Raw genomic sequence first — 19,378 nt, 5'->3', positions numbered from 1 at the left:
GCAAATGGCAGTCATTCGATCAATCAGTCAGTCGAACAAATGCAACGATCGATAATGAATGGGGAAAAGTTTTCAGAGATCAAAGGTTGTTAGGCAAGAAAGTTAAAAAAAAAAGTAATACATTTTATCAATTGTAAGGATTTTTAATTTGCGGAGGAATCTAAAAGATTGATTGATTATTAAATAAATATTTGCAATCGAATATATAATACAATAAATGAATTGCTTAAATAGTCTGTAGTTTCGTAAGAAAATAACAATCGTATTATTATAAGATGTTTAAAAAGGCATATAATCAAGAAATTCCTAGCATTCCCATAGATATATCATTTCGACATTAATTTGTCTGGCTTGCGCACTAATAAATCAATCATTTGATTGGATAATTATATGCGATATATATGGCATAACGATTAAGTAAAACTATTCATAGAATGTTGACATTAACTACATTATAAATTATTTTCGTAAATTTCATTGTAGCCAATATTTAAAGCGATAATAAACTAATACAAAAAAGGATTAATTGAATTTTTACAAATAATTAATTACAAATTAATTGATTTCACCACATGACCAAGTTTGCATTAAAATGAAGAGTTATTGAATTATAAAAATATGGCTAAATGAAAGTAATCGTATTTAGAACAAGTTGACATCAATAGCAATAAATAATTTATTCATTGTTGTGTTAAATTATAATGAAGAAATATAGTTTTGAAATTGTCTTATAAAAACTATTTAAATTTTGTGTTTTTATTTAAGTTTAATGATTTGATATATCTTGGCGTAGTCTGTTAAAGATCACCGAGATTTTAGAGGTTTGTTGTCATAATTTCAAGTCGCCCAATCTTATTATTCGTTGAATGTTTTAACCTTGTGCTTATCATCTTGTCATTCGCTTAGTTTTTTTATAGTTTTTCTTGATAATTTTTGGATGGGATGGTACGTGGGCCAAGTCTGGTTTTGTTATTTCTTAGTTGGCGCTGTGGCAAAGTCCACTTCATTTTGCCTCAAATGCGGACGTGCCGGCCGGCTTTCACGTCATATTTCCAACAAATGTGGATGGTAAAAGTAGCCCAGAAATTGGGGAGGGGACTCAATATTTTAGGGGGACACTCGGCGATGTTTTCTTGTTTTCTTTTAGCACCTGACGCACACCGAAGATTTTGTTGAGGAGAGCTGATGAAAGACGTCTGCGTCAGCATCAGCTGTCCATTGTGGCATTGATCCAATAGATGAGGAATGTATATTTCCACAAAACCACACCCTCTGCCGCCCTCCACAACCACCCCTTTTTCCACACCCACCCACGCGCCTGCACTCAATCATCGTCCAAATTGCGGCGTAATCCCTTCATGGGGTAAAAAACAAAAACACCAGCCCACGTGAGAGTCTAAGTAGATCCAAATATAAATGGGGCATAACCTACTGGGTGCAGATACGCCCACCGCCTCCTTTCCTGGAGTCACATGAGTCACCTAAATCACCTGGAAATTAAAGCGTAGATTATTGACAACTCAATTTGCACTAAAAGTCAATCAATTTGGAGAGCAGAAGAAAAATAGATAGCATTGAATTACATAATACATACAAATATTTTTTTTTAATAAAATTCTTTGTAAATTAAGGCTATTTTTCGTACGAAAAGAAAATATATTTTCTAAAAGACCATCATAATCAACGATATTATTTATTATTGCATTAGTATAAGAACAGTATATTTAAGTATATTTAGTTTGGAGTTAAATTAAAGCATATATTACCCCCAACGTAGGGTATCAGAATTTCAGTAATCGGTGAAAATGACCATTTTTGGTATTTCACCATGAGCTAAACGGTTTTAGCGGATGATAAGCGACTAGAAAGAGCCGGAAAAAGTTCCACAGAAAGAGAAACTTGGCTGCAGTTTTGCTTCTGTTATCAGTACACAAGATGGTTGTTGACGGCAATCGATTTTGTTTACAAGCTCCATTGTTCACACAATACCGACGTGTGCAGCGATCGACATTTATTATTTGTATTTATTTAATTTTTTTTTTTACGGCCCACTGTTGCCGACAGACCGACCGCCCATCGTTTTCTGGGTCTCTCTCTCTTAAAATGTAAGAAAGAGAATCACTCTTCGGGTGGCGGCTTATCATAAAAGCAACAGGTTCAATGGCTCTTTTCGCACCGATCTTCATCGATCTCTCGCTCTCTCTGTGATCTACATGCGTATTTGGGCAGGTCAGTTAAGAGCAAATAAGAAGCGGAAGAAGACATAAAACAGGGGTAATAAAAATCGTCGATCGAGCAGGGAAATAATTAAACCCGATCAGTGCTAATTAAACCGCATAAGTATGTGCCTGCCATAATGGATCGATCGTCATTTGTGGCATGCACCACGAGAATTGCAATTAAGTGATTGTGATCCATACTATGTATGTACATATGTTTTGCAGAAGAATGTTCTGAGGAGTGATCTTTGACTGGGTGGGCAGATTAACACAATCAGTTAGAAAAATTCCAGGAGAAGCAATCTATTTCCGAATAACCTAATAGATAAGTCTAAAAATGATTTAAAGAGAGTTTCCCAGGGATTAAATATAATCAAAATAATTTTACCGATTTGTACACAAATCAAAAGGAAAGTTAATATATATAATATATATTTACGTATATAACAATTATAAATCGTATAACAGATAGCGAAGAGGTTTATTAAAGTATATAAAGTAATAAGATTATGTTGTAAGTGGATAATTAGTATATCATTAAATTTTAATTCGCTTTTTACGGTTCTCCTTTTGGCAATCACTTAAAATCAAAACGTAGATCTCGATGATAAAATACTTGAACTGATTAAGTTAAATTGCTCACTTAAAAAAATGCCAATTCATCTTTAAGGAAGGGTATCCCTAAGCCAATTAATTTGATTTATGGCTTAAAGCCCAGTAAACCCTTTTTTGGCCATTGCGTTTTTTTTCCTGAAGATTTCTCTGATCCGATCGGATTCAGAGATTGGCCAAAGTAGAGCGAATATTATCTGTGGCCGACGATCGCTCGCAAATTGCTCTGTTTCGGTTTTAATATACCTTTTTTTCGTGGAATTATTTCGCTTACATTGATTTCAATTTGCAAATTGCGAGCGGTACAACGGAATTGCGCTTTGTTTCCCACAGCAAAGGAATAACGACCCCATCCCCGTTCCGAGTTCCCGGGTTCCCATTCGATGGCAGTCCATCATGTATATGTGGCAGTTCAGCCAGCAGTTCATCATCATCAAGAGTCCGCTAATCTGCCGTATCTGGATCTATACACAGAGAGTAATTTCCTATCTTCTTTCATCATATGTTCTATATGATATTTATACAAAGAAAAATCTTTAAAAAATCAGAAGCTTACATATATTATTTTATATGTAATTAAAACCGTATACAAGGTATATTATTTTTATACTATATTAGGATTGTTAAAAATAATATACTTGTTAAAAACCTAGATATTTAAAATATTTTAAAATTTCGGCTAATGCAAAATCCAAACTATTAATAGGGAATTTCGATTGTTTATTAAAAACTCTTATTGTTTGCCTATTGAACTGCTGATCCACAAAACTGATTCGATTGTCATGAAGTTAATGAGGATATTTCTCTCCGTGTATCCGCATCTGTCTGTGCCTGCGACTCTTTCTTCTCACTGCCTTCGTGGATTTTGTTTTAATTTTAATGCTTTTTTTTGTGGCTCTCTGAGCTGCGCTTGGTGGCTCAGTGGTTTAGTGGCTATGTGGCTCTGTGGAGAGTGGCCTACGTGACTCGGGAATCCGCGGCAATGTCCGACGACCGACTGGCGACCGGCGACTGTTGCAAATCGAAACGATTCGCTGGATCCGCTGGATCCGCCACCAAAACCTGCCCCGTATCACAATTTGTCCGCCGCCCGGACAAACCTCTTGATTATGTTATTTATTTATTTAGCCATGCTCGTTAATGTTTAATGTTATTGCCTTGCGTCGCCTCAGTAAAAAAAAACGCTATGAAATCCCATCAGCCTGATATGAAAGTCCTTTGTCTTTAGTCGACATTGTTAGACTCTGACTCAACTATTAATACATTCAGTTTACCTTAGATTAATACTATATTTAGTAGATTTCACTTTAGTTAACATATTAATAATCTTTTTAGAAAAGTCTCCCCTTTATTTAATAAAAGGTTGCTTTTAATTTAGCCGCTCAAAAATTTTATTACAAAGCAGTATATTTTTTTTCTGTGTTAAAAAACGAATATACCCTAAAATTAGGGTAGCGGAAAACTAAAAACTGCTAGCGTTTCATGTTGCTCGGCGCAATGTGATCGCCTCTGATGTTGCTGTTGTTGGTGTTGCTGCTGTTGGTGTTGCTGCTGTTGCTGCTGTTGATGTTGCTACTGCCCCGATCTATAGACGCCCCCCTGGTGAGCAGGTGCGGCTCGGGGGCCATCGCCTGGCTTGCTGGTCCGTCTAACGGCTGCGTCAGCAAAACTCACATTATTTTGGCATGGCAACAACTTTGCTTTGGCGTGTGGCTGTTGCCACCACGAGTCTTACATTTTGGCCATGTGATCGCTGTCTTGGCTTTTTGGCTTGCGAAGGTGTGGGGGAGGGAATGGGGAAGGGGAAGGGGAAGGGTGGCCCCAGCGAATGCCCCCAAAATACTAGCTGGCCTCTGGTCGAAAACTCATCGACGCCTACGCTGCGTGAAGACATGAAGAAAAATCGAAGTAACAAAATATTCTATAAATTCTAAAATCGATAGATATTAGTGTTTAAGGTCAATTTCAGAATTTAGAAAAAAACAAAATGTATGCCGATATAAATCTGTGTAATCTATTTAATATAGTTACAGAGTTATACAACAAATGGTACTCCAATAAATAAATTTAAGTATATTTAAATTACAAAATGCAATTTAATTCCTTTAAAATTGAATCACATTTCGTTTTAAGACTTTAGATTAGTATGCACACATATTATATTTTTTTTATGAAAAGTAAAAACCGTTTTTACCTGTGTAGTTCCAACGTAATAGGAACAGGTAAACAGGTTGAAAAAGGGGGCGTGCTCTTGTTATACTTAACGCAATGCAAATCAGTTAACACCTCCGATCAGCGATAATATTTGCCTATTTCAGTTGTTTGTCAAACGCTGAGTGTAACATCTACTTGGCAACAGAGATTGTTGACCGATTGATCTCAATGGGAGTTTTTTGGCCAAATTACTTGGGAGTTTCCGTTGCCCTGAAGTGTCGATTATTTATCTATTTAATTTATTTCATTGAGCACACAGACTTGCAAATTATGCACGCATAATGTTGTTATTTGATTGGTCAAAAACTATACAAGTTTTCTTGGAAGCGGTGGAAAGTTTTTAGAGAAAGGGAAGTTCAAATAGAATTGGGAAATTCTGATTTGCGGTTCTTAATGGAATTTTTACTAATCATGAAAAAGCTTCATTTTCCTGATAAGGGATAAGTAATTATTTCTAAGTAAATATTTATTTTATGGTGAATAAACATAAACACGTTAAGTGAACATTTAGAATTGGGTTATTTGTATGTAATTATTTAATTAACTTATCAGAAACGGAAACAGATATTTATGTATACATCGAACTCAAATCAGTGGTGTATTTATTGATCCATAGCTGTCACATCATCATCATTAACTTAATGCTTTCTTTGTGGATTGTGTTTTTGCAGGTGTACCTGGCACTTTTTCAGCCGCTGCACGTGACTCGTCATCAGTTCAAGAAGGTGCTCAACTGCATGAAGGTGATACGCGCCCTGAAATACCAGGAGGTCTATGCCCAGGAGAAGGTCACCAAGGTCGACAGCCTGTCGCTGGTGCTGAGTGGCAAGTGAGTGCTGTCGAAGATTCGTTTCTGATGGATATTAATTGTGTTGCTTTATCCACAGATTGGTGGTGTCCCAGCATCAGCGAGCCCTGCACATTGTGTTTCCCCATCAGTTCCTAGACTCGCCGGAGTGGTTTGGCGTCTCGACCGATGACTACTTTCAGGTGGGAGTGCCCATATTCCACTCGATCGCCTCATTTATTGATATTGTTCTTTTTTTTTTTTGTTTTGGACGAGAACAGGTCTCCATTATGGCCATGGAGGAGTCGCGGGTGCTGATCTGGCATCGCGACAAGCTCAAACTGTCTATTATGGCCGAGCCCTTCTTGCAAACCGTCTTCGATCACATTCTCGGCCGAGATGTGGTCAAGAAGCTGATGCAGGTCACCCAGGTTTGTTTTTAAATGGTTTCATATATATTGTTTTTTTTGTTTTTAATGAATTTAAATATAAAAACCCAAATAAATGAAAAAAATTTTGACAGCATGTAAGAGTATCTGTTACTTATCTTATCAAACCTTTAGTCAAAAACATTTATGTGTTCAAAAGTAGCTAAAAATCACTTTGATATGGCAGTATTATATTTTTGAAATGAATTTATGTTAACCATCAATCTGATGTTTTATAATTTATTTGTAAAATATATTTAAAGACCTTATAAAAGCTTAATGATCGATGTATGTACTATGTTTTTATTTTCGCATCCAGGTGAGCGAATCGATAGCCAGTAATGGCTTTTTGCCCTCGGGAGGATATGCGGAGGATGCGGAGGACAAGCCCATGTTGATACTGAAGAAGAGTGTGGATGTGGGTCACGGACTGACGGCCTTGATCAACCGGCAGTTACAGGGTGAGTGAGGCCCCTTGACCCTTGGCCCCTTTGTTCTCTCTCAACTATCTATCCACTATCTACCTAGTATTGTACAGCAGCGGTTAGAAAAATAATAATTTCCAAAAAAGAAAACTTCACCCAAGGACAATTTTGAAATAAGAAATATAATTAGATAGAAAATGTATTGGGAAAACTTGTTTATAATTTTAATATATATGAATTATATTAAATGTACTAAAAGATTTTTACTGTACAATCTTTGAAACGTACACAATTTTTAATTACAATCAATTTAACTCTCTCAAAATGCACAAGCCGGAGGGGCTTGATTTATGTAAAAATATAGATTTTCAAAATATATATGTCTTCCAGTTTTATGATCTGTTTATTAATAATCAGTGAACAATTTAAATAGGTTTAAATTTAATTCTAAGATAGGGCCTCACTTCTATTTTTCCGACCGCTGCTGTTGTTAGCTCTTCCCCATGCTTTCATTAACTTTCTTGGTGTTTGGGGATCTTGATTTCTTCACCTTCGACCTTTGTGTACCTCTCTTTCCCCCGTGTCTCTATCTCTCTCTCTGTTTGCACGCTTTCTGCATGGCAAAAAAAAAAACTAACCTCACTTGTATTGAACCCGTAATATAGTTTAATTTATGCTTTTCTTTTGGATTATATTTTTTGTGTATTTTATGTGCATTTTTGATTTTTGTTTTCGTTTTCTTTTTACCTTTTCTACGCCAAAACTCTAATTTTAGAAGAGCATGTTCCTTTACTTGGTCGCACGTACAAACAACAACTACTGCAACAACAACTAGAACAACAACTACAACAACGACAATCCGTACAAGAAGCAACAACAAGCGCCAACAACATCGAGCAAAGTGCAATGTGAATTTATGCAATCGGCCCGCTGCTGCTCAACTTGCCACCAACAATCAGAGCACTCCACCGTCCCTTCACCTTTGACCTGCACAACAACAACAAGAACAACAACAACAATACCACCCACAAATAATCACAACAATCATCAGTCATCAGTCAGCCATCAATCAATCAATCATACGCCGCAACATCCAAGAAAGCACTGTCGAAGAAATCTGGAAGCTCTCCATCTAAATAATCCCCATCTAGAATCCCCTATATACAATCATCTCATATCTAGCATAGCAACTAGCACTAGAACTAAACACTAAACAAACATCTAACACAACTAATCGTTCTAATAGCCAACTTTTGTATCACCTCACAAAGTCAAACAATCAGACAAGATTTTTTGTAAACTTCACGTCTTGGGAAACGTAAACTTTCCATCCCAGCGGAAATGTTCTAAAAAAAACAGTGCTGACAGGTCATGGCCTATTAAAAACCTAGAAAAAACTTACTTTAAAGTCCCTTCATTTGTTACCTGCCCTAAATTCATTCTAAAATATCTAAATGGAGCGTTTTTTCACTGAAATTATGTAAGCATGCTAAACTGATGCAATTATAAAAGTTTAAAAACTGTTCACAATAATTTGAATCCACGTAAAAACATAGTATCTTCGAAAAAACATTGAAATCAAGTAGGAAACTTAATAGCCTGGCAACACTGTTTAAACACTGGATCCTTAGAAAAAAGAAAAAAAAACAAATCGTCGCTGTAGTCAAACCAGTTGTAGACGTTGTAATTTATTTTGACTGATCATGGTTGTATGTTGAGTTGTAGTCAAACAAGACACTTGATTGCTCATGAATTAGTTTCGTTTTGAGTGGGCTTTTCAATTGAACACGATCAGACAGTCAACCAAGGTTTAGATTTTAAATTAATTGATTATGGTTTTGATTTGGAATTGCATTTCGTATTATTTGCTATGAAATACATTTGAAAAATTATTTTTATAGAAGTGATAAATCATGAATGGAATTAGGTCTTAAATATATGTATTTATAATAAGGACAATTTAGGCGATCTTTTGATCCCAAAAATCTACAATAAAATCCCACAGTGGTGATCGCTATTTTTTGTGCTATATTTGCAATATTATTATTATTTTTTAGGGTATATCTGAGCAATCTTCATATTTGTAATAAATTAAGCATTCATAGGGAGATGACATTTATCAATGATTTTATAATGAGTATTAACTAGTTCTCTGACATGGTATTAAATAAATAAACAAGCATGCAAACCGATTAGATCAACAGCACTTTAGTTGCAGTTACAGATTTAAGAACTCAGAAACGATCGGTTTAGTGACAGGTGATAAATGAACTTTTCCGCTGGCCCAACAATTTCCTTCACTTGATTTGATTTAATTAATTTGATACCGCTTGGCATTTAATGGAAATGTACTGTGCTGGCATATCCATCAAGTCGCTATATCTTCCATTAACACATTATAATTTTTTGTTTGTATTTCTTTATGCATATGTTGTTTTTTTTCATTTGATTTGTTGATTGATTCGCATACAAATTGAGCTTGAAGAAAGCGTGAAAACTAATTAGAATTAATAACGAATAATATTTTATAATGTTAAGCAATACATAGCCTAAGTCGTTGTACATACACTATATACATATATTTGCTGTACATAACCCCGATTATCCATGAATCCGAGAACCCCCCATCCAATGCTCCCCCAAGAAAGTGTAATAATCGAAAAGGAATCAATGTGAATGTAAACAAGCCAAAAACGAAAGCTAATAAAAAAACACATATAATACCAAGATGAAGATGATTCGGAGATCGGGAGTCGAGTTTTGTTTTGAAAAAGCGACGTAGGCACGCGCTCAGCCATTTGACATCATTAACATTATTTTGGCGCAAATGGCATTGATTTTTGTTTTTCTATCATTTTAATTTACATTATTTGGCCTGCTGCCACGAGGCAAAACAAAACAATAGTTATTATTTAATTAAACAATTTGTCTGTTGTCGCGATCGCCGTCGTCGCTGCTTGTTGATTGCGATCGTTTGCATAGGGTATATACTTTTGTGCAGGGCATGCATTCATCGTTCGGCTTTGCAAACAATCATAGAAAATGGAAAACAAAATAGCACCATGCCCATAAACTTATAAACAAAGTGCAGCCGACAACAGTACGCACATGCCACGCCCCTCCGCCCGGCCACGCCCCCTGCCCAGATCACTTCCGCACATTTACAATATCTGTTTAAGAGTGTTGTATGGAAAAGTAGTTGCAGCTAAAGGAAAAGAGTTAAGATTAAATGCAGAAACTTATGAGAAAACTTATAGAAAATTATGGGATTATTACAAAATTTGTAATCGTAGGTAGTTAGTTTTAATATTATTATAAATTGATTTACACATTTAGTTGTTTGTGTGTTAAATTCAGTAAAAAGTGAATGTGGTTATTTGTTAAACACTTAAAAATTAGTTTGAAGTTTTTAAAAATTTCAAAAAGGAGAATTTATAGTCAAATGGTTTACATTTTCGTTGTGTATCACTTTGTATTTATTATCACCGAAGATCAACATCCGAGAGTAAACTTGAAACCTAAAAATAGTCACAATTTGATTAGAGTCTCTGAAAATAGCGTTCATATTAGATAAGATGACATGAGTTAAAAACAAATATTTAGCCACGTGATAGAGTAATCACAAAATCGTTTTAATAGTGGCCCCTTTGTAATGTTTCTATGTGTTCCATATATTTCTCACCACCCCTTTATGCTAATCACGATCTACTGATTTTTCACCATCAACGACAATAGTTATATATCTATGTTTGATTTGTGATGAAATTTATGTATTTGATTTTCTATTTTTTCGGTGCCTATAATTTTGTTGTATGTCTAACGTAAACGTTCCAAACAAAAAAAAAAAAAAAACTCCATCATAAACGTTAATCAACAACAACAAAACTACAACAACAACACCTACAATCCAAACCAACAACAACTACCACGAAAACAGCCCTGCCCAGGATATCGAAGTACTACGATTGCGGTAAGTTAAAAGACTTATATAGGAAAAGGATCTGTAGTTTCGGGCACCGAAACCTCAATTGCCCTTGCAGACTGATTGCTATTTTGCATAGGAATTATATAAATTGGTGGTCCGATTAGAGTACACTATTTACTGTTACTTTAATTTTGAATAGAACTTGAATTCTTTTTGATAAGATTTAAATCCTAAAATATAATAATTTATAATAAGTTCCATAAATTTTTTCTTTGTTACCCGTTTTAGAATTTTTGAGATACGAAAACACTTTTAAGATTAAAACTGAGAGATAAATTGATTTGTTTTATTGTCCGATCCTAGGAGCATTTCCATCCAAAAATAATCCTAATCCCTCTGCAAGGGTCTAGAAACAACAACAGCAGCCCACCGCGTATGTATGTATGCTAGTCTGTGTGTGTCTTCGTCTCTTTCTCTGTCTATACAGCCATCTCTCTCTTTCTCTCTCAGTCGGTGTTCAAATTTCTGTAGTGTGACCGTTCGTGTGCCTGCTTTTAGATTTGTGCATGCAAAACATTTTAAATTGTTAATTCCCATGTCTTGGATAAATTTAAATTTTAAATGCAAAATGTATTTATAAAGTGTTTGTTAAATATGGGAATTTTTACCCCTGTAGTCCTGGGATCTATAAAAACAGTACTTTGAATTGTGTCATTAATTTTTTCCCCCTTTTCTCTATCTGTATCTTTCAGCTGGGGATCCTAACTCTTGGCGCCTTGGGAGGATCGATGAGACGGACCATGAAACGGCCGTTTGAGAGGGATCGAGACGAAATGTTTAGACTTGTGTTTTTGAGTATTATTAGATGTATATTTTAGGCAATACTAAGGAACGAAAACCGTGGAATACCAACAGAAAGGATCTAAGGAAACCAAATGCCATGAGTCGTTATACAGAATTATTTATATATATACTATATCGAGAAGGTAACAATTTGATTAAGGGTAATTCTCTCTTGTAATCGCGGAAATTATTTAAGATTTATCCTGTACATTTATTTAAAAAAAAATGTAGAGGTCATATTGAAGCCAAAATTATGGTTAAGTATTACATTCGGCTTATACAATTGTATTTTTTTACATGTAGCCAAAATTATAAATCTTCTTTATTTCAATTTATGTTCTTTTTTAAGTCACCACGAGAGGAATACCCCCCAAAAAGAGAATGAAAATATATATGTATACACAAATTATATATTAATTAAATCTAGTCTAGTTGCAAATTGTATTACGCTATAACTACGGATTAGACGAATGACAAACAAGAATGAATATTAGAAGGAGAACAACTGAAATGAAATGTTTATTAATTAAATGGAGAAAAATGTATTTTTTTATTACCCTAAAGTTAAGAGATTATAAACGAAAAGAAATCGGGAAAAAAAACTAAATCGTTGAGTGTGCAATATACAGCTATAAATACACGATATGTACAAGAATATATATGAGTAGTTAACGAGAAATTTGTTTGTGGCTACTCCCTGCTAGATACAAAACAAGAATACATTCCATCGTTGATTAAACCTATTAAAACCTATAGCAATCACAACATTTTTTACATACAGTTCCCGCCTAAATTGTCACCACAATCATTACTAATTCATGTCAAATGATTTTGAATCAAAATGTTTATTAAACAACAGCGGAATTCTGTAATTTACTCATAGAATTTAATAGCCCCTTTTGCTTTTGTATCTATGTGCCTGAATTTATGCAAGTGCATTAATTAAAAGTTTAAAAATATGGAAGCCCGAAAGGGAATTCAAATGAACCATGAACTTTAGCTAGGTATAAAATAACGCAACCAAAATACATAACGATTACATATAAATGAGCGCCTGCATGGAAATATATAATTAAATGCGAAATATAATGTATGGACTTGGTTAAATTCTAATAACAACCTTCAGTGGGAGGTTTCAAGCTGACCCCCCTTAAATTTAACCCATTGCCCCTACGCATAGAACAGGAATTTGGTTTCACTCCCACAGAACTACCCCTTGAATTGCAACGCATTGTATTGTATCGATCCCAACGTTCGTCTCGTGTAAGTTAATGGTTAGAAACAACAGATCCCCAGACCCACATAGAGCATACACACAACTACAACTACAACCAAACAGAACTAAACCAAACCAAAACAAATAGTTCAATGTATTTCGTACCTTTGAGCATAATTAAAAATAAAGTAAAATGGACATGAAATAAAAACAAACAAAACATAGATTTATTGTAGAATGTTACAATACAGATTTGAAATCATCTGATTAGGTATCTGAAATTGTGGAATGATTTTGGAAAATATTTTAATTTATTATTCAATTACAGTTTTCTGCTAATTTTAAGAAAGGTAAGTTAAGTTAATATTAAGTTTTAAACAGCTTTTAAAGAGATGTTAAATAAATGAACTGCCCCCAAATCTATTTTGATTTCAGCAAGAGAGTTAACCTCCTGTAAGGGGGATATCGAAATATGAAACCTAATATTTTTGCCTTGTTGTACTATATATAAATTGAGCCAATTACAGTTCTCCCTTGAATAAAATACCCAACCTGCAACGTTTTCTCGTCAGCTTTAAGAAAATAGACAGTGAGGTGAAGGGTTGAGCATTCCGGCATATTCAGTTTCATTTTTAGCCTTGGGTGCAGAGCTGTTGGAGGAGGGACTGCAATTAATGCATTCAAGTGGCCACAGATCTGGACCCAACTTTTGGCCAACCACGAGCACAATGTCCAGTTGGCCAGGCTAAAACTCTCGCAAAGTTGGCCCAACGACATTTTTAATATTTGATGCGGTTTTTTCTGCTGTCTGCGATGACAACGGAAAAGAAAAATACACTTTAGAAAATAATCCACTCGTTTAAAGCATAGGTTTTCAAAGAAATTTAAAATTTTGTTTGATGATTTGGAAGAAATCCTTAATTAGAAAAATCATTTTGAAAAAACGTTAAATAAGTTGGTCATAAATTGTTTATGTCTTTCAATAATTATATTTATTTAAAGCAAATTATTATTTATTATAATTCCATAAATTTGTATTTATATCTATATGTAACGATTCCTTCTCTAATATTTTTCTCAGTGCCTTTCAGGGCTCATCGCCTTATTTATATGTACATATATTCAGATTGTTTGGGCCACCTTTTCACCCCCTTTCTAACTTTGTTCATCTATCCACCCCCGGAATGCCGGCTAATGTGGGTGAACAAGTTTTTCAGCCATGGAATTTTCGTTGCAAACTTTTATTACATGTATCGCTCAGACAAGCAGTCGTCAAGCAGTGCGACAAGCCGTCAATTGCAGGCCGCGTGGAAAACTGTTGCATATTTAGGAGGGCCACAGGTTTAATTAACTAGGCGGGACTTCAAAGCGTCCTGTAAAGTCCTTTGCGTGTCTGTGTGTGTGTCACACACAACATAAATAGGTGGACTTCATCCCAGTTTGAAAAGTCCTCTATTTATTTTTAAATCGTCGCCTGGTCACGTGTCCTGGGGTATGCGAACATACAGTAGGACTGCTGTAAATAAATATTTAATTTTGTGATTCAATGAAATACTAAATAAAGCTAAAGGGTTATCAAAAAAGACCTGAAAGTCATTTTAATTCTCAATTAAAAATGTATGTTTAAACTTGTACGGAAAGAACAGGCTAACTTTTATCAAAAACAAAATTTCCCAATTTGTTTTTTGTTGGATTTCTGGTCTTAAATATTTTATTAAAGCTCTAAAAATAAATTTTAAGTCACAACCAGCTGACTAATTATCGATTGAATAAAACAATAGAATAAGGATATAAAATCTTAATAATAAATACAAATTACATGTTATTTGGGAAAAATAAATAGATTAAATATCACAAATGGCCTCAAATTTTGAAAACGACTTTACGGACTTAGGTTAGCCACGTTGCACTGTACTTCTTTAATGCAAAGCATGGCAGAATGATTGAGTCCTGAAGTTGGGGTAAATATTGACTTATTTTTTACCCTGTTATTTTTGCAATGGAATTGGTTTTACCCATATTTGTAACGAAAGGCAAATCGAATAAATCGCTTTCTTTTTGCCGACCGCAGCTACCTTTTTATTGGACTGTGTGCCGACAATTATATGCTCAATTTTGTTGACTTAATTTATGGACCAGTCGTTGTGGGCTGTGTGTTGTGGGTGGGGGGGGGGCGGATGGGTAAGGTGAATGGAAGTGGGCGTGGCGAATGCATGCGCAAAATTAATTGCAAGTCCTTTGCTCATTTCGTTTGTTGGCTACATTCTCCTTCCGCTCCACTTGCTCCTGAAGTTGCGGCTCCGTTGCCACCGGAGTTGCTTCGGATTTAGGTTAGTCGTTCACCTTAAATCAGTTAATGTTAATCAGGGTGTTGGTGGTGTTTTGAGGGGCGGAGGACCTGTCACTCAGTCAATTGCTTCCGTTTCCGTTTGACGCTTCCCATCCGGCGCAGGATGAGCAAGTGGTCTGGTTATGGCTGCTGTCGGCATTGTTGTCGCTTCGATGGATCTGCGACTATGAAGCCACTGAGCGAAATAGTAATAGCATTGTATTTTGAAACTCAAAATACACTTATAGCGGCACTAACACCTGGCACTAAAAGAATATTAAAATGAGATAAACTGGTAAATTTAAGCTTAATTTGAATTACTTATGAATTTGTAAATATTTTTTTCTGTGCTCTTTATTATGTACTTGCACTTAAAAACAGAACAATAATACTAATTCCTTTCAAGTTGAGTTAGAAATGTATTGATGTATACTTTCACTCCTTTTCTCCCCTTAAGTTCTTTAATTGTGGTTAATTACGAATTAAGAGTGGATTGCTCTCAGTGCCCATCCACATACTATATGTACTCGTATATATGTGATTGGGTCAGTCGGGAAGGCAGCGAAGCGTTTCAACCCCGACCCCTGAAAGCAACCCTTCGCCAAGCGATTGGTCAATAACCTTAATTGCTCATCAATTTTCACAGCAACAGCAACAGCAGCAACAGCAGCGACACCAGCGACAATAGCAACACCAGTGACAACAGCAACATCGCAAAGGCGCTAATCAGTCAGCACAACAGCAACAAATCTATCCCTGCGGTCGATGTGTGTCACTATGCTAGATATCCGAGTCTTTGGGTCTTGTGCATTTAATCAATATTTGGAAAACGACAACAGCAGCAGCAGCAACATCATCAGCATCAGCAACAGCAACAGCAGCAGCAACACTAATCCCAGCGCAAATTGAAGTTGACAAAGTGTCGGAAAAATATACCAAAAGCGGACAGTTTTAAAGCATCAATACAAATGTATACAACTTATTTCCCGGAAGAAATAAAAACCCATCTTGTTCGGAAAGTAAATGCTGTAGTGCATATAAAGTTTTGCCTTGGCCTTGTCAGATGTTGATGTTGATGTTGCTGTTGTCGTGGCCAAAATAGAATTGTTGGGCTTACTACTCTGGCAAACAGTGTCTTTGGTTGAATGACAAAAAGCGCCTGCAGAAAAGCGTGGTAAGAAACTGAGCCGACCAAACTTGCAACAACACGAGGCTGCCACAACAGCAACACCAGCAATAATAGTTCATATTGCAGCTGCAACACAACTCACTGAGCATCTAAAAGCGAAAGCATCCAAGCCAATTTAAGAGTAATAGAAATTTATTTATTTTAGGTCTAAGCTGCAGCAACACAGCAAAAACCTAATCCAAACTAAGTTGATAAGAACTCATTAAGATTAAATTTGTACAAGCATAAATAATAAACACAGTCAGCTGTAATATTTCAAATAGCTTCATTAAGAAATTAATGCATTAAGGGCAGTAATTGTTTGCATTGCCCCTGCAACATTTGGCAGTGGTATAAGTAGCTTAGCAACGCCAAATGTTTTTCCCATTTAATTATTTACGGCTTAAACAGAGATACAACATTTACTTGGTTTTTCAACAGCAACACCATTAAAAATTATTGTTAAAACAAAAACGGACTTACAACAAGGCTTCAATATAAGTAGATTATATTCACCTGATATTTTCGTAATTGAATAATAAATGGTTTAATTAATGTGTTTTATTTTGCTTTATATAATTTAATATACATTTAAAATTGCCATTATTTGTAGATGAAACAATAGCTGGTCCTATTAAAATGACTTAAATAGCCAACCAGAAGGAAAGTAATCTGCTTTTTGAATGTTATACAAATGTATAATAAATAAGTCATCAAAAAATGTTTCGTTTTTGTATGTTTAACAAATCCACTACTAATTTCTTTGTTGACTCAGTTAATTAAATGAAACAACACAGAAAGATAGGAGAAAAAGGTATAAGAATGTGGGCAAAAATTAAGAGACTACAGCCATACATATAAAAGAATAAAAGTACATACACACTGGCACTCTTTAATTCCACAAGCACACGCATACTCGAGAATTTACATATTGCCAGCAACACTAACAACATGGACGCGTCTGTGTCTGTGTGCATTAGCAAACATTTGACTGTTGCAACAGCAACAAAATGCTACTCAAAAAATGACAAAAAAATTAATAAAAAAAAAAGAAAAACAAACTAGAAAAAAAAGGACAAAGTAAACTTCCAAAAGGCACAACACAAACAAAAAAAAAACGGGGGAAAAATAAAAGAAACAGAGAAAAGTGTTGCCAGCATTTGCAGCGCATTTAGATAAAAAAGTTTTGCGAAAGTTGTAAACTCTGTTCTATGTATTTATATGCTCAGATAGAATGGGCAAAAAGGATTTAATTCTATGGCAAATTAATGGACCGTCCAACAACTTGTTGGCATTAAATTAGCACATTTTTGTTTCCTAACAGAACGAGATTTAATTAAGATTGAATTTAATTTGTTTGCTTGTCAAACAAATTGGTTACCAAATACTTCATATATACGTAATGCAAATATAATTATATTTAATTAAACGTTTCCGGTTTAGCTTTGTTTTTTGCTAGTTTATTAAAACGTTTTGTTGAGCTAACCAAATGATTTAATTACAATAGTATGGCTAAAAAGTACTGTATGGAAGTTGATTTTCCGGACGTTTTGTTGTAATTTATTTTTGAACAATTTATTTGAAAGTCACCAAAAGAAAGTTAAAGTTTTTATAAGCAATGGCTTAAAGAGCAGCAGCTTTTTTTTTCAAATTAATTAAACAAGGCTTAAAATGACTTGACAACGGCGGCTATTTTGTCAGTTTGAATATTTTTTCATTTGAAGCCAAATAAAAACCTTCCTTCATACATTTCCTGTCCTGATTACTTGGATAATTGTTCGTTTCTCGTGCATTGCCATTCAAATCTATATCATACGATTTTGTAATCCCAGGCAGGTGGCTTAATTGCCATTCAAATGAACAGGGATTTTTGGCTTATTGATCTGAATAGGACGACTCTTGCCATAGTCTACAGCTTTTGTTTTCCATTGACTAGATTACACATGTCTCCCATATGCATACTGTACACCACAGTCAAAATTTTGATGAAATACCCTTTCTCGGAACTCGGAATTTGTCCAAATACAAAATGAATAGACTGCTAGAAAGAGCCATAAATGAAGTGCACAGTAAATATTGCATAATTTTAATATTAATATTGGTAAAACGAGAAAACGTATCAACAAAAAAAAAACGTGTTTGATTTGTTCTGCATCGTAAATGTAAATTAATTTTAATATTTCTAATTGGACCATTAAATTAAGTAGTGTATTTAACAATTTTTTTATTCTTTTATGATATATTTATTACTGATTGTTTCCAACAGCAAGCAATATAGTTATACAATCTCTTAATGTTTTAAGCTATTTGTGTAATTTTAAAGCATAAAAATAGATTGTTCTGAGATAACAATGAACAGACTCGCTTTTCTTTCAGTGCGGATTTTGGCGCTTAATCTTCAGCTTTTGTTCTGGACTGCTCTTATGCCTGAGACTCTGCAATTCCACACTTTCACAAGGTGAATTTAACAAGGAGCTCCAAGGCAAAAATGAGTTTAGAGGAGTGGGCTGAGTATTTTTGGTGGGCGGTGAGCGGTGGGCGGTGGGTGGTTGGGGGGATTCGGGCATTGTTGGCCATACCCTTTTAATGTGGCACAATCATGGCACGAACTTACCTCAATCACATGTGGGAATTCAATTAAATAAACGAGAGATGCAGCGAAACGAACTGGGGCTGTGCTTTTGGGGCGTCTGCAATAAGTGCTTAGATTTGCAGGCAAGTGCAACAACAACTCCATTAGCTATATCCCATATCCCTGTCTATATATATATCTATATATATATATATCCACAGGCTCTTGCACGCACACACATAGACAGTGTGGATTCCCTAGCGACCGGAAGTCACTTTTAGCTAACAACGGAAGTTGCAAACGTCTGCTGGTTGTTGTTATTGCTACTCCTGCCCGCCGTTGGGCTACACTGCGAACAATTGTATACAAATATAACTTTTTTAAGCAATCATAATGCAAATTAAATAAATATAATAACATTTGTGAATGAATGTTTAAGCAAAGAATATTTATTAATATACAAAAATAGTTCAATTTATTATAATACAAAATATTAATATTAATATTATTAATACAAAATATTGAAAAAAAAAAAATATTTCATAAGCTTACAAATTATTTTGTATTATTCTGTTTTTCTCAAAACCATGGATAGTCCTTTAATGCTTAAAAAACAGGCACAATTTAAATTCCAGTGCAT

General features: G+C 34.9%; 1 protein-coding gene across 4 annotated transcripts in view; it reads left to right on the top strand.

Moving 5' to 3' along the window:
- LOC108051157 (blood vessel epicardial substance) overlaps nt 1-12,884 on the top strand; it is a 32,340-nt gene extending 19,456 nt beyond the window's left edge. For 2 of the 4 annotated variants that reach the window (XM_017133148.2, XM_017133147.2), the window contains exons 3-7: nt 5,717-5,874; nt 5,933-6,035; nt 6,114-6,263; nt 6,580-6,721; nt 7,461-9,412. In XM_017133148.2, coding sequence (XP_016988637.1) covers nt 5,717-5,874; nt 5,933-6,035; nt 6,114-6,263; nt 6,580-6,721; nt 7,461-7,597 — 690 coding nt within the window. In that variant the 3' untranslated portion in view covers nt 7,598-9,412. Of the gene's footprint in view, nt 1-5,716; nt 5,875-5,932; nt 6,036-6,113; nt 6,264-6,579; nt 6,722-7,460; nt 9,413-10,622; nt 10,656-11,362 lie in introns of those variants that run through there. The other 2 variants (XM_017133149.1, XM_017133150.2) reach the window with 2 other exon arrangements.
- The last annotated feature ends 6,494 nt before the right edge of the window (nt 12,885-19,378 follow it).

This window comes from Drosophila rhopaloa, unplaced genomic scaffold (genome assembly GCF_018152115.1).
Source record: "Drosophila rhopaloa isolate 14029-0021.01 unplaced genomic scaffold, ASM1815211v1 contig_3, whole genome shotgun sequence".
Classification (NCBI taxonomy): domain Eukaryota; kingdom Metazoa; phylum Arthropoda; class Insecta; order Diptera; family Drosophilidae; genus Drosophila; species Drosophila rhopaloa.
The sequence above is the reverse complement of the archived record's forward strand: the minus strand, read 5'-3'. Positions and strand labels throughout refer to the sequence as shown.